Source organism: Patagioenas fasciata, chromosome 13 (assembly GCF_037038585.1).
Source record: "Patagioenas fasciata isolate bPatFas1 chromosome 13, bPatFas1.hap1, whole genome shotgun sequence".
NCBI lineage: Eukaryota > Metazoa > Chordata > Aves > Columbiformes > Columbidae > Patagioenas > Patagioenas fasciata.
In genome coordinates, this window is record NC_092532.1 from 19,615,089 (window position 1) to 19,632,348 (window position 17,260).

Here is a 17,260-nt window from a genome sequence, read left to right on the forward strand (position 1 = left end):
TCATCTTAATGTCCCTCATGACTGATAAAACAACCATCTTAACTTGTAATTTTGTGACGAACATTCTGCATTTAGAGCAGTAAGGAGCCGCACACTTAAAAGTAAAACGTCAGGAAACGTGTAATTTGAAAAAAAGTTGCTTGTTTTTAAATAAATTTGTTAAATTTAGACATTTGTGATAACAAGTATGTGCTTCGAGTCTTTAAAATTACTTTAGCAATGTAGTTCTGAACTTTTCCTAGAGCTACAATAAAAACATCATCAAGGATAACAACAAAAATGGAGCTGAAGTAAAGCAATGCTCCAAGCTGTAATTTTAACCACTCTCTCCACTCAAATTTGAGTTTTTATATTTTTAAAGACATAACTAAGGTCACGTTCTTCATTCAAGTGTTCTTGCCAGATCTCTCCTACACCAGAACTATACAAGACCAGCAAGAACTGATGACTGATTGCAAAAATACTTCAATTCTTTGTGGCAGGACTCAGTTTCAAAAGATCCTCAGAGGCATCAAATGCTACTGAAGCAGTCAGTTGAGTCACACTATCCTGTATGAAAAATATGAGGGATCACAAATTAATATCCCCAAACTAAGCAAATTTCTGATCGGTCAAGCACTTACAGAACAATACAATAAAGCCTGCCTACATATTAATTCTTAATTACACATTGGGAAGCTTTAATAGCAAACAATGGTTCAGTCAGCATTTAGTAAAGATCTACAGCATACAAGACAGCATGCAAAGGAAGTATAAGTGTTAGAATATTTTTGTTATATATAGACTATATTCTATTTAAAAGTTTGAGATACTGCAACAGAGTTTCTATAAAGTTAGAACTTGTACATAAGTTCCAAAAACCTTGAGGGAAAAAACGTTCAGCAATATTATTCTGATATTGGCATATGTGTCAGTAGCACAAGGCTGTTTTTTATAGACATAAAAGCACCTAAACCTTGTCATTGAAAACTTCCAGGTCCCAAGAAGTGACAATTCTGAAGAGTGCTATCATCTGCTTCGCTATCGGAAAGGTACTGGCTTTGCTGCACTTTAAAAGTTTAATTATATTTTATTGATCAAACAAACTGAAATAAATCATAAGAAGAATACTGCCCTATTTGAGAAGCAGAAGAAAAATGCTATCTTTCCAGATAGGTTTTCAAAGAATCAAAAAGTTACTTTAATAATTTATACTTTAAGAGGACTGACAGGATTGAGATCAAAAATTTTAAAAATTATTTGTAAAACATTAGGTCTGACTTTGATTATTGATGTGATAAATTATTGAGTGCCTGTATAAAATCTCTTTACGTGTACACTTAAAACAGAAAAAGCCTTGAAGAACTGCTTTTAAACAGTTAAACAGCATGTACTTAGGGCTTGAATTTGTCTCGTCCTTCACCAGAAACTTTGGGAGAATGCATAATTAGCGCCTATTTGCCCTAATCACAGGCCCACCAGAACTGCACAAAGCACTCTCTGCTAGCATCGCAAAACCAGGAGCAACTTTCTACAACTTTAAATTCTGTGCATGAAATACTGGCCCAAGATGCAACTGGAACCAGAATTCCTAGGCCCAGGTCTCTTCTGAAGTTACAGCCGGCCTACATACTACGAGATGGAAACAAATCACAGAATCTGTCCCCCTCGAATCTAGGACATTATTTGTTTCAACTTTCATGTAACCTCATTCAACAGCATCAAATCTAAAATAATGCAACAAAGACGCATCTGATCATATCTACCTTCGTACCTCATTCCCACAGCACAGGAAGACCCAGGCTGTGCCTACAACTTTAGACTCAAGGCCCCATCCTCTTTCATCCCCACAGCTCCGCTTCCCTCAGTCCCTCTGCCGTCTTCCCCATCAGGAAAAGCCAGGTATTGGAAAAACTACTACTTGGATTTCTGCAGCCTTCCAAACTATGCAATTCTTTAATAAATTCCATTCCTCTATTTCTATAGCATAAGGGAAACCGATGATTTTATAGTTCTGATCAGCTAAGCAGTCGCTGTTCAAGACTGACACTATACAGGGACTTTCTCGAGACTGACAGTTGAAAATGGGGGGGAAGGGGAGAGCACTTCACCCTCTAAAACTAGACAAGCAATATTTGTATGTCCTAAGACACACCATTTCTGCTCTCTACAGAAAGCAGGTCATGAAATCAACAGAAAACAATAGGTGCTTTGTCTAATATCATTCTATTAGTAATACTAAACTGACCAACAGTACTTGATTATCAGGCTGACTAAACACAACTGGAAAACAACTCCAATGCACTAAGGGCCCTTGGCATCCTGAGGAGCCACAAATGGCCACTATTGATTTGTCACAATCCGGTAGGACTTGAGAGTGGGGTACATGTCCTGTACACCAGCGTCCTTGGCCTACAAAGTAATCCATCGATACTGCAGCCATTTTGCTGTCAAAGGGGAAAACCCAATCTTAAATATTAAGCTAGAGAATGGGGGATGGAGCTCAAAGGGAAAATTTGAGGAGACTGTTTGGGTGCAAAATACCTTGGGGTTGTGCTGGAGGTGCTACCAGAGCCCCAGACTTAACACATTAAAAACTGAGGGGAAAGCTTGTTACAGTGATAGTGTGGACAACAGGTCACTAGCTATGATGATTAGGATTAAAGATTCTTAGGCGTGTAAAATAACCCAGTGATCCCAGCCAAAAGAAACAGTATGATTTTAGCTGTGATTTTCTGGTTTCAGTCCTTTAAATAAAAGCTTCACTTTAAGTCTTACTAACTAAACGCATAAATAATGTAATAAATGTTGACTTGCTGTGCTGTTAAGTCAGTCTGGAGCTGGAAGACAGGATGAGGAAAGGAAAAACCAAACAACTTCAGTTGCTACCTTCACAAAAACAGCCAATCCAAATGAAGTCGTTTGAGCAGGTGCCTCAGAGGAACCTACACCCTGGAGTATGTGCAGGGAAGCGACGGGCTAGGGAGTGTTTCCTGTCAAAGCAGAGAGAATCAGTGCCAAGGGCTTTGAGATTTGGTGAAGGAATCCCTCCAGCAGGCACCAACCAGCACCCCTGTGCGATGGGCAGAGGGCAAGATGTGTTACACCAAGCCCTCAACTGCTATGGGAAACATTTTGTGAGCCAGTATCTGACACTGTTCAACACAATACTTACAGTTCACCTTCATATGTAATGAACTGACTTTGTTAAAGAGAATGACTTTTTATCACCATGTAATTGTTATTTACAAAATAATGGAAGGCCCTACATTAATTACTTCAGTGAGCTTGTTTGTAAAAGAAGATTCATCTTCTCATAGGATAAAAATTATCTCATGAGCTGGCTTCCGGATAATATTGAACAGTCTTTTTGAGAACTCACAACTTGCTGGATGTAGCATCTGTTCTATACTTCTTCAGAATTACCCACCTTGAGATGAGTCCCCAGGAAGCATTTGTGAAATTGAGAAACTCACAAAACAACAGTTACTTAAACAAAAACAAAACCAATAAACAACAACAAAAACACCAAAACCCAAACTTACAGATTTAAATCCTCAAATACATAGTCATTTTAAGTGCAATACACAGCATAAAAAAAAGATGACCAGCCATACAATCATAATGTAACCTCAAGGGATAAAAATTCTGAAAAAAACGTTACACAAATTTCAATACTCTCTTCTCCTGCTCTCTCCAAAGTAAAAGCCAACCCAATTATTTTACCAAAGTAGGATTCAATTAAGACTCATAAGCTCTGTAGTGTGAATGAATTGGTACAAAACCATTCATAAGGCTTGTTTCAGGTACTATATTGGACTTTTTGAGTAAAAACCATAATAAATAGTTATGTATTTATATAATTGCGTAAAAACTTAAGAAAAGCTATAATGGGTAATATAGTCTGGCATCCTTTCTCTAAGAGCTGTAGTTGGAGATGCAGTTAGAAGAGTATTAAAAGTGTGAAACAGGCTCAGGTGTCAACAAGTCAAATGACAATATACAGATTACACTTACATGTTGTGTTAGCTTTCAAAAAACTATTTGTTTTGTTTTTTATCTTCGTTTTCTCAAAACCTAAATACAACATAATAAGCATGTCCAAAGACATTTAGGAACATTCAAGAATAAACACAGAATGACTATAGAGAACTGGAAAATATGTTTACTGTTTTTATGAATAATAGTACATTCCTCAACGCACTTTTGTGTCCAGTTACTCACTAGAGAGTCAAATTAAAAGACACTGTTAGAGAGACCAGGTGAAAAAGAACTAATATGGCAATGACACCAATAAGAGTCTTTTAGAAAACAACAGAGAAGTTGTTAGTTGGGGATTTATCCCCTACCTTTTTTCATGCAGACTAGAAGAATGTGCTTCTTGGGCTAAGCCCAAGATCAAAGGATACTAAACCTTTACAGGTCCTCAGGCTTAAGTACAAGAAGCGTATGATTATGACGGTGTGTCAGGTGAGAGAGATGGAGAAGAACTCTTGTAAGAATGGCAGAGATGACAAATATATGTGGAGGCACAGATGCCAGAATCCTATAACACAGCCCTCACAGCAGCAGGACACTCCATCACATCCACACAAGGATTAAAAGGAATACCAAGCATAAGAACTTGCCTATATGCTTCTGTTTTCCTAAAGCAACTTCTGTAAACAATTCAGACCTTTTGAATGTGTTTTTTTTTCCTGGAGAAAACATTTCTCTGACACTACAAAAGTCTTGTTGGTGACACATCTGAACAGGTATCACAGTTGTTCACTATAAGCCTGATGCCAGGCAGACTGGCTCAACATGAGGCCTCCTCTTAAGGAGGCAGGATGGGTATGTCAGCTGGCAAGGATACGCACAAAGAATACAAGACATTATAAAGGACACCAGAAGGGTAGACCCAAAACCATAACCTGAATTTCAAAATGTCAGCACCTTCCTCTGTGTACGTCCGGAAAAAACTGTCAAGATCAGGACCTTGTGCCACACTCATTAGTACCAAATCCATGAATCACCACATCATCCAACACTACAAAGTTTATCCAGATGGGACACGGTCATTTCATTTTGTCAAAATAGCTGTAGTTTACGACAGTGGATACTAAAGTTGCACTTCTACATTATTGTGCAAAACCAGATGGTGGTACCTCATCTGGCACAACATCCAGTGTTGCAGCTACTCCCTTGAAAACAAATACCCTTTTGTTAGCAGCAGAATGTCTGTATCAGTTCAACACTTCGCAACACTTGGCTGTGACTTACTGTATTTAACACTAGACACTGCAAAACTGGTTAAACCACAGAACTAATATGCTCCACATTATAAGCACTGAAAAAATTGTCAACTTGCCAACGAGTTACAGTAGAATCTGGAATTTGTATGCAGTAGACTCAGCAACATGAAGCCTGGTAACAAATAAAATTCAAACTCATGGGAGAAGGAAAGACTAAGGTGAAGTTTGAGGGTTTTCAATAATTTTAAGAAATTAAAACATCGCAACCTTAGTATTAGCAGCAGGATTGCCAAATAAACATAATGATCAATCATTTCAACGTATTTATAAAATATTACCTTTTACTTTTTTCCCCTTAAATGATCCTTGAAGATGCTGCTCACTGATCAACGACTTCCTCCTCCACAAAGATGTTCCAACATGTGTTGAGAGTTGGGGCCATTAGTACCACCTCTAGAGCATGGAGTTTGCCTACAGGGATAATGTAAGTCAGCTTTATTGCAATATTGAATGGTTCTCTAAGGTTTTCTTTTTATTGTTCTTATTTTTACACCCAGTATTTATTACCAGAAATCTCGTGATGAGATGGACTTTATAAATGAATCTGGTAGAAAATGCATGTCCACAGAACGATGATCTTAATTTTACTCTCCTTTGCAGAGACCAAGAAATCCAAGCCATTCACTTCCCAGATACAAACTTATTCTGAAGCTGGGCAATGTATTTTGTAGGCCCTGAAGGCCAGAACTGCCTTCCAGAAACAGAAAGACCTTTTAAAGAAGGCTCTTCCACTACGTTCATAAAACAGAAGCAAGGTATGATGGTGAAAACAAACTTGAATTCTCCAAATATTTCTGGGAGCAAATAGTACAGTCATGCTCTCAGTTCAATTGGAATAAAGCCTTTGAAAATGATGCCTGAAGAAACAGCTTCATTTTCATCATAAATAATCATACTTTTATTTTGAGAAATTACTGCTTGATGAAATAACATCAGTTCTGGCACTTAGAGGTGCTACTGCTAAAAGCATAACTCCATTTCTGTAGTGTAGCAGAACTAATAAGATTAATAAAAAGAAAACCTTAGAAATACACAAAAAATATTGAACAGAAGCTGCCCTACCTTTCACAGAAAGGCAGACTCCAAGCCCTCAGGTGGTACTGAAGTTACCATTCCAACACATGTTGGGACATCTTGTAAAACAGGAAGTCTAATCATGGACCTATTAAAGAAAGAACAACAATATGGTTTAACATTTTGCTGAAATACTTACTGGTTATGTTTATTTGGCAACACTGCTGCTGATACTAAGATGGGAATGTATTCCCACCCTTTTTGAAGATGAAAAAATAAAGGTAAATAATGTAACTGTCTCGTAATATTGTAACATTAGCAATCGATTAAATCAGAATATAAGCCCAGATTCTCTATTGAACATGTACAATAAACTCTAATCTCAACATAAGAAACTAAATTATCACAACTATAGACATTGATAAGAAGACTGAGAGCAGCGCAGACCTTCTCATCTAAACAAAATTCCTAGCAAATTGCTTCTTTTATACTAATGAAAAGAACCCAGACTCTCTAAGTTACAGAACTATTCCAGATGTCAGAATGTAGATACATTTCTACACCTGCTGCATCTCTGCAGGTGACATACTGAAGCTTACAGGAACTAGAGGAAATCAACATATTTGGCATGCACAATAACTTGCAATTTCAATTATACAATACCTAACATGCTGCTTTTTTTTCCTGAGGAAAAGCAACTAGAACCCCAGAAATCACCACTCCAGGTACAGTTCAAGTGGACTAAGCACGTCATTAGGACAATGCACGACTTCAGAACACTGTGCTTCAGAACAAGCACAGGTTAGAATTATCTCCAAACACACTCGAGAATTATGCCCACAGGTATTTAAGGAGGTCATCCTGACAGGAAGATGCTGGTGCAAAAACTGATACTAAAAGGAATATTTCAGTTTGAAGACAATCATGGATAAAAAGTTAAAAGTCAACAGTGAAAACAACTAAGGCACATCAACAAAAAGCGCAGTGAAAACAAAAGATTATGTTCACAGGCAATTTCATTGCTCACAATTTCAGAACCCACCACAACGGTAACCTAAGCAGCTATAAAAACCCTCTAAAGTGAACCAACCAGAGAAATAAGCCTACTTTTATGTTAGAACTGTTTGCTATATGAAAGAGCAATCATCAATAGTACAGTTTCATCTCGTTCAAACATGAATACAACTGTTGACAAACAAACAGATGAAGCAGGGAATCACAGAATGACTTATTAAACTGGAAAAAAATGCTTTAAATAGAGGCTCTGAAATCTACTGGCCTGTTCCACCAGGGATATCCCAATCAGTTTTCAGATGGTTTTGCAATATAAAATGTCCTCTAGGGTATTCAAATTATTTATTTAAAATATAAACACATGCATACAACTGAGCTGCCACTGTGATTCAACACACTCCAGAAAACACAGATAAGCCATTCCTTACATTTTAACATGCATTTTTATAGCAGATATGCAATTCAAGTGTGACAGACCAAAGGAAGAATCGAGGCAGAACCATGATCAATATTTCATTGGGCAGAATTAAAAAATATATTACAAGTAAAATAACAAAAAGGTAAATCTATAAATTATGACGAGCCTAAACCTACAACTGCTACATTGACAGAGACAGTGGTTTAACTCTATCAAGCCAAGCTTGTCTGCAGATGTTGAATGGAACACTGTGGGCCTTTTAAACTACCAGACCAGGAGAATTTGGACTCATCAGCACATTTTCAAGCTTCATAATAACTGGGCTGCATCACGGCATGTGTTGTAGCCTAAAAATCTATTTGGATGAAGCAAGAGAACCCAGTAATATTTTGTTGCAGGTGTATGCAATGTTGGCAGAAGTCTGTTCCATTGACAAAAGGAAATTTATAACACTGCTAGATAACAGACATAAATACAGTATTCCATAAAATCATGCTATAGAAAATTGATTTTCTAATGCAGACGTAAAATAATTCTGAATGAATATGAAATAAAAATACCATTGATGATTCTCCAATACACTTTTATCCTACATATTTAAGCAAAAATAATTTGAAAATACAAGATAGACAGTTAAAATGTATTCAATACGGGCAAACCAGTCCCATATTTCTTAGAATGCCACGTTTGTACTTATTCTATGTGGCCAGTGCTTTATAACAATAAAAACTGAAGTAGAAAGATTGGGTGAGGAACACTGAAAGTGAAGAGAAAGAGAGAAAGAAACAATCTAAGTCAAAGAATACAGTATGCCAAACACATTTCATTATTATTGCATTAAGACAGTTAATTTATGGTTAGGACTCTCCACAAGTTCTGACATTTTAGGGACAGCCAACTGAAAGCAAAATAGCATTATCTGATTGCAGAAGAAAACAGAATTAAAACAAAATCTGTGGGAATTATTAGAATAAGCTGCTGCAGATTCTAACGTTGTGAAGATATCATGCTCTGTTAACCACAAAATATAAAGCAAAGACTTCGGAACCACCAGTGGAGATTCTAAAGACTCTCGGGCAAAAGACTTCTCAGGAAAGTACACAACATAACTAAATCCATGGAAAAGGGGAACAGATATCAGGCAATATAAAAAGGGTCACCCTTTATCCCACCCTTCACTATGTCCTGCTACCTTTCACTAGTAGTAAATATAAAATAGAGTTCACCCTCTTATCTCTTCTCAGAAACAATGCTGTAAATAAAGCAATTCCTGAGACAATGAGTTTCTATTTTCACGAGATGGTGATAAAGCAGAGAAAACTGCCCTGCTTTAAACAACCTGCTAAGTCACATCATTTTATTCATTAAAATATTGCCCCTTTTGATAAACAGCGGAAACTCCATATGTCAAAAACCAGCTTCTAAAACCTAACGAATACAACATTCTTACCCACTATGAAATGGCCTATGAATGAATAAAAGTGAAGCAACTACAAATTATTAAGGTTATTTTTCTTGTTTCTTTCCCATAAAACCACACGAAAAAGTCAGGATTTTTCAGTATTATTTATTTGTGAGAGCCTAACCAGTTTATCTTGCTCTTCAAAGAAATACTACCCATTTTACTAATAAAGTTAAAGACCTAGGAAGTTTTAAGAGCTTGTATGCACATCAGCATGCACATGCATGAAGAACAAACCTCTGCCTCTCAGCTTCCCAAATAGAGAGACAAAAGCCTTACAAGTCTTTGCATATGTTTCATTGTGCTGTGCTGCCACATGGAAGGATCAGGGTTTAAGGTTTTATGAGTCTGAATGGAATAGCAAAAGAAATACAAGATCTGCTAAGAAATACCCACTCTTGATTTTGTATCAAAGAAGAATTTGGAACAGTCACATCCGTGTCTTCCTACACGAACAAATGGCAATGATTACTAGATACAAAAATGGATAAGGAAGCATGTGGGAAGTGGATGAATATCTTTGCATGAATTACCTTTCAGTTACTTTTTCTATTTAAAAGGATCAATAATAATGTTAGTAATTTAGACTTAAAATAAACTTTGGAGGATAATACTGCTAAGTTACAGTAGAGATAAGAATGTACAATATATTAAGAAACCTCTTTCACTATAACTTTGAGGCATTTGGCTGGTGGTTACTGCCGAAGACTGAACAGCATCTGCTCTCAGTTTAGCAGTTTATATTCTGACTCCGGTGAATGGAAGCACAATCTCTAAAACAGCCTTTGGGGAACACTACTGAGCTGCTCGACAGAGCTCTTACTCAGAAAAGAGAGAAGGAGATTAATATTACAGAAAACTTGACAGATCTAGCTTCTGAGAAAGGAGAGAAGAACAGTTTCCTAATACTGTACATACCACAAATCTCTTTTACTAAAACATTAAAAGCAAGCCCTAGAACTAAAGTGATCATTACATATGAACAGATTTAAAGACAAAAAATAAGGTCTGTTTAAGTCATATTCAGGTAAAAGTAAAAAGAAACAAAGCATTTTCTCTCATTTGTCAACAGGCATAATGAAAACAGAAGAATGAGGACTCACATAACATACTTTCATTTTCCTAATGTGCTTGAGAAGGTCACAGCCTCCTTTGCTTAGTCCTGGTGTGTATAGGAACAGCAACATATGGTGAAACTGAGTTTTGTCACAAACCTACAATGTCCTTATTTTAAGTGTCCAGTAGCATAAACTACTAAACTTGTGTGTGGTCCTATGCAAACAACAAATCCGGCCACACACAGTGAAAAGCAAGCTTCTAAAACTTCAAAATCAGCTGAAGGAATTCTTTCTCAAGAGCCACAGATCCCAGATAGTAGCCACTAGTGAACCCCACAGCCACTTTCAAAACTATGAAAGGCTTCATGTAAAGCCAAAATAAAGCTCCAAAAGTGGCTGCAGGAGATCACTAGGAGTGGCCGCTCTTCTGGATTCGCTGCTTTTGAGAAGTAAATCCCTGCAGCTGCTTTTAAAAGCTTTGAAAGTTTCATTTCAATTATCAAAGCCAATAAAGCTTCAAAAACAGCCATAGGGATTTGTTCCTCAGAGGAGCAAACCCCAAAAGGCAGTGATGAATAGTGTGATGGGTTCTGTGGCTCTGAAAGTATGTACAGATTCCTGTAAGTCCTGCACTTGTAATTACAGCTTCATGTTGTGCAGCAATTGTCACACCCAGACAGTTCATTAAGGCTTATATGGCAAATTCATTACTGATTTCCCATTCTTTTTAACAGTTTTATGTCTGTTTCCTTTTTGTTTTCTTACACCTGTGTAAACTATTATACAAGCATCCCTCAACAACCGTTTCTCAAACAAATTTCACTAAAACCTTGCTGGTTTCCTATCTCAGGTGGTGGTGATCCAGCCCACAAAACGTTGCACGTTTGCTTTCCCAGACTGCATCTTGTACCACCAGCATCACACCATCACAGCATGATAACTGCAGCCTGCAAAACAATTCATTTCTCTGAATGACAACTTGCAAGGGCACTAATTAAAATACAGAGGTGAAGCTTGACAATAAGTCAATGAAGAACTTTGCCTGCAACTGCAATATAAAAAGGCTTCCATTAATTCAATGAACATAAACACAATATTTCAGAAGTAACTGCATGACTTAGAAACCTAACTGTACTCACGTTCAACAACATTTTGGTCTTATCTTTAAAATTATGAGAACTAGATTCCTAAAAATTACAAAAATTAACTAGTGACATAAGCATAGTTCTAAAAGAAATATAAGATTTATACCCCTAAATAATTTGAGCTTAGTATCGTAAGACACTGATGGTTCTAAATATTACCAAAATCACGTTGAAAAAGATACATTTAGGTACTAGAACATAAGTGATATATTAATTGAGTATGCCATATAAAATACATTCTGAACATACTTAGTAACCTTAAAACTTAGCTAATTTTGAATAGTTATTTTTTTCTGCTAAAGTTTTTAACTTTTATTTTCAAATGGCAGAATAAATAAATGCACCTTCTTGCCAGGATAAATAAATACATTTTTTGAAGTAGTGGTATAAGAAAATCACTATGAACATAAAAAGATGCAGGTGTTAGGGAAAGAAAATCTTGAGAGATAACTTAAACATTCTGTTAAATGTTATTCACAGGTGTCCTCTGTGACCTGTACTACTTACTTTACCTCTTTGTTTCAATCTTCTCATGTGTAAAACATGAAGGAGGATTGTGAGAAATAATTAATGATTGCAAAGAGCTTTGTGATCCTTAGATATAAAAAACATGGAGAAAGCATGAAGTATAAAAGTATCAGTATACTGTTTTCTTTCAACTTGAGATAAAGTTACATTTATCACAAAAACCTTGAAAGTTTAGGAATACAAGATGGTGTATTAAAATGCCTAAAAAACAATCTTAAGTGCTAAGCATATTCTGCTACTCAGAATTGCATAGAAAACACACTCTCAAAAGTAAAGGACGTGTTTCTCACCCATTTCAAGTATGCGTTTATGTAGAGGTATAGCAGCAAGAAAAGGTTCATCTTTGCAGGACTGTATCTGGGTTCCAACCAAGTCAGAGTTGGTAGCCATAATTCGGGCACTTTCTTCATTAAGATTAACACCAGCCATAGAGGCAACGTCATTGATGTCATCGTCATCTCTGTAATGAAAACAAAAAGCAAACACAAAAATAATTCTGCATGTGATATGTTCATTTTGTATATTATCCGCTTCTCCAAAAGTAATCATCAGGTAGCATGCCCAGTGCCCAGCCACAACCACTAAGCTCTCCATTTTCATAGAATATATTCTAGATAAAGAAAACTAAGTATTTCTCTGACTACATTAGGGAAACTTTAGAAGCAGGAGAATTTGTCTGTAACAGATGGTGTGACAGAGGTATCTTGTCTTCATCTGAGAGTCAGCGATATCAATGAAACCTGGATGGTCAGGAAACTGAAGGCAATGATCACCACTAAAAACAGAGCATTTGGTTATTTATACTGAAAAGCAGGAGTAAAATGATAAAATAATAATAAAACAACCCCACAGACATTAAAAGCAAAAGCATGAATTTGGAATTCTGCGCTGTTTTACGAGTTCCTATCAAAATGGGCAACAAAGCATCCTCAGCAATATTCATGAATGATTCTTTGACCACATGTTCACAGGTAAGTCTGGATTCCAAGTGCAATTTGAATATATGCTGGCATTTTCTCTGGCAACATACAAAAACCAGTTGAACACGTCAACTAGTTTTTGAAAAGTGAGCTGTATTTGAGAAGATGGCACCAGCACTTTCCAGGCCGCTGTTTGCCCTGCAATACCCATGCTAACAGCTTGTCCAAGTACTGGCTAACAAATACGAGCTTCTGCACCTCTATCTCCCAAGCATCTTTTGCCTCCTACCTCTATGAGGTGTGACTAATAGCTGTGGAAACAACCATCTGTTTTCAGTACATTCTGTTTAGGAGCTATTACTGACACAAACAGTGTATTTCAGCACATTCTAGACGTGATTACACAACCTTTGAGAATATATACATGGAAAAGATACACACACCCAAGTCCAGACTCCTACTGCTGCATAAAGCAAACAAATAAAAGCTTAACATAAAATATTTTTTAAAAAATATTACACAGACGTCATCCTATGCACCCTAGAATTTAACACCTGTAGTGAAAAACAAAAGCTACCAGTAAGTTCTGAGAACAAAAGGCTAGAAGTCTAGAAAACCATAAACTTGGTCCTCCATGTCCTCTCCTTGATACGTGCACTAAAGCAGCCAGTTTTGGTGGAAGACTTCTACAGTTTGTTAGATATTGGTTTTGTTTTCTTTCGCAGGAAGAAGAAGGGATTTTTGTTTGTATAAACCTGGAGAAATATGCTGAACACTTGAGGCAGAAAATGAAAAAATTTATGACGACTGTCAGAAAAACGCTCTACAAATGAGCTTTTATTATTTTCCACGAGTGCTAAGCACTTGATTTCTTCTCATAGAATGAAATTCCTGAGGATAGTGTCACAAAATTGATCTCCTCCCTCGATGGTTTTCATGCTGAGTCTAAAGGATTTTTGATTTTACATTTCACATGGAATGTATGTGATACCTATAGGAGGGTCACAACTGCCATGAAGAAAGCGGGCTCCTGTGCGTTCAGTGCACAGATGACCGAGCTGCTCTGCGGCCTTGTCCAACCTGCTGTGACACTGACCCCAGACATCACAGCTGGTAAACATACTTCATCACATAACAACTAACGGTAGCTTAAATGGAGTTCAAAAGATTCTAACTACAAGTGAAAAACAGCAACTAAAACTGAAAAAGGGGAAACTCTAATATTGGGGGAGTGTGTTAAAATATCAATGCCTGAAACAGAATGAACATGGCCCACGTTAATCTACCCAGGACTCGCAAGGCCCAAACCCAGCAGCCCTTTTGATTAATGGCAAAACCATATTCAAATAAAGGTAATTATCATAACAAACTCAAAACTATGTAAGATAGTGGAAGCTACTGGAAAACAAATGAGGCCAGAATTACAAAATAAAGCTAAAACCCACCACACTACAAAACATTAACCAATTTATGCGAGTTTTAAACAATAATCCCATATCGATTGCTAGTGGATCCTCTCATACCTGGGGGGCCAGCAGTGCCTGGGGACCCGAGCACAAGGACTCAAAGGATCTGGATAAAATATTAACTGAGTAGAATAATCATATGCTTTGCCTACACAGAACCCCCATGATCTCAGTCGCTTTAGCAAGTGTTTGCCACACAGTTCCACATAAGCTGGCTACCATCAAGTTATACAGTCTCAATGCAGCATTTCCAGATCAGGTTGCCAGGACTGAGGTACTTTCATCTCCTCCAATCATCTGTACAAAAATTGAGATAGCACTCTTGACCTAACACAATTTTTAGGAGATGTTTATACTTAGCTGTACTTTTACTTAATAGCTGAAGAAAGTACAAACTTCCACCTCTCATCCGCTTAGCATTTTAGCTATTCCAATTTTGTTGAGAGTACAGATGTGTCACTGCATTATGCATAAATAAATATTGTCTTAAATAAAACCAGACAATTTGAGCACAAAGCAGGATTCCAATGAAATTATCAACGCAACAGCACATATAAAGACTATTACTGTGGCTCCTGGACAGAATCATCTCCTTCCATCCTTCATTGGCAATCTACTGTCTGTGACAGTATTCTTTTCTTTTTTAATGTTACATGGAAGACAGGTATGAAATGTTCTAACCATAGTTAGGTTTACAATCTTCCAATCTAATGGCAAAAACTCTATCAAAATATCCTTTTCAACTTCGAGAACTTCATTAAAATAAGAGTTTGCATTTGGATAGAGAAACATACCCACATTTATACATAAAGAGAGGTGGCATTCTTGCCAAACAATTTCCTATAAAGTCAACTTTTAAGTCCAGATGAGTGAGTTCTCAGAAGTCATTCTGTGGAACAAATATGCCATCCAGTGGTCGTCAAGATTGATGATTGCTGTCTATCTTTCCTTTTCCAGCCCAACACAGCATTTAACAATTTCACGTTTCTCGGCATATGTTACTGTGCTTATACAAATTATACTGTTTCAGTAACAATTTCAGTTTTTTACTGAATTATATTCTGAGTCTTGTGGGATAAATCCAACATTCCAACATGCATGCTATTTTTAAGACGACAGCTTGGGTTCTTAAACTCTTTTGAAACACAAGCTACGTCTTAAAGCAGTTTAAGAGTTTAATTCTTCCTCGTATATTCAACCTCTTGTAACAACTCTTCCTCTCCTTTTCATTAAAAGCATTTGTGCAACTACAAACAAAAACTGAAAACAAGAAAGAAAAAACAAAGTATTTGCACAGTTGTCTGTCCATACTGCAAAGATTTTGTTGAAACTAAGACTAGTTTAAAACTCTACTGTAAAACAAACAAACAAAATCACAAAAACTGGAATTCAAATTTCCATCTTTAGGTATTAACGTAGCTTGAAAGTCAACTAAATGCTGATCTACCTTGACTTGAGTAAGGCATTTGACACAGTCTCCCACAGCATCCTCACAGCTGAACTGAGGGAGTGCGGTCTGGATGAGCGGGCAGTGAGGTGGACTGCAAACTGGCTGAAGGGAAGAAGCCAGAGAGTCGTGGTCAATGGGGCAGAGTCCAGTTGAGGCCTGGATCCAGTGCAGTGCCTCAGGGGTCAGTGCTGGGGCCTGTATTATTCAATATATTCATCAATGATTTGGATGAGGGAATAGAGTGACTGTCAGCAAGTTTGCTGGTGACACCAAGCTGGGAGGAGTGGCTGACACGCCAGAGGCTGTGCTGCCATCCAGAGACCTGGACAAGCTGGATGGGTTCAAGTTGGAACACAAGAGGTTCCACTTAAATTTGAGAAGAAACTTCTTCCCAGTGAGGGTGGCAGAGCCTGGCCCAGGCTGCCCAGGGAGGTTGTGGAGTCTCCTCTGCAGACATTCAAACCCGCCTGGACACCTTCCTGTGGAACCTCAGCTGGGTGTTCCTGCTCCATGGGGGGATTGCACTGGATGAGCTTTCCAGGTCCCTTCCAACCCCTGACATTCTGGGATTCTGTGTAAAAAGAGTTGCCTGCAGTTCTTTCTGAAAATTTTCGCAACAATAAATCTTAATACCAAGAAAGGTGACATAACATTTCATTAATACAACTTCACACAAATCTTGGGTTGAAAACTCTGCATCACAGAACATCTACTATAATATTCGGGGCACTCATGTAAGCAGTCTTGCAGTTTATTAATAAATGCTGACATTAAAGGCTAAGCTGTAATTTGCAAAATTCCTAATTGCTATGTCTTTTCTGTAATTCCTTCCTGTATTTCCCACAGTCCAGAATAGAAGAAACCGAACATAACAAAGATCACATTGTCATTTCCAGTGACCACCACTTTGCTCACAACAGTGAAAAGCTCAAGTAAGTTATTTTAAAGAAAGCAGAATATAAAATAATGAAACAAATATGCAATAATAAAACACTACGGGCAAAATAAATTTATACATAACACAACTATTTTTCAAAATTCTTGCTTTGCTTTAGATGCCAGTTTGCCTTCTGGCTAAAAAGACATTCTTCACACATGCTGGGAATGTTGAGGAAAACTAGTCAGCATTCAGAGGATTAATACAGATTTCCAGCTCTGTGCCTTTAGGCTTAATAGTCAGACATCTATTTGTCCTCAGGAGAGGTTAGGGGTTGAAATGCAAATATGCAAACAACCGAATTCTTTGTTAAGATACCAAGAAAAAGCTTGATCTTTGCTGCTGTTTAATAAATCCTTGCAATTCTATGGACTTATTTAAATGCAGCTTTGTGTCTTACTATTTTGAAGGAGAAAACAATGCAAGGAAACAAAAACATTCATTCTGACTAAAATTTGTTCTCTAGAGGAAAAATGACATACACCCTTGACAGCTTATTTACCAAACTCACTAAAGATTTATTGATTTATCAATCAGTGCCTTGAGCATTTGCTTCTCCCCAAGGGAAAATTAAC

General features: G+C 37.2%; 1 protein-coding gene across 2 annotated transcripts in view; it reads right to left on the bottom strand.

Annotated features, from left to right (window-relative positions):
- LOC136107302 (transcription initiation factor TFIID subunit 4-like) overlaps positions 1-17,260 on the bottom strand; it is a 135,673-nt gene that overhangs the window by 82,790 nt on the left and 35,623 nt on the right. For both annotated transcript variants that reach the window (XM_071814330.1, XM_065848266.2), the window contains exon 10: positions 12,203-12,372. In XM_071814330.1, the coding sequence (XP_071670431.1) occupies positions 12,203-12,372 (170 nt within the window). The remainder of the gene's footprint in view (positions 1-12,202; positions 12,373-17,260) is intronic.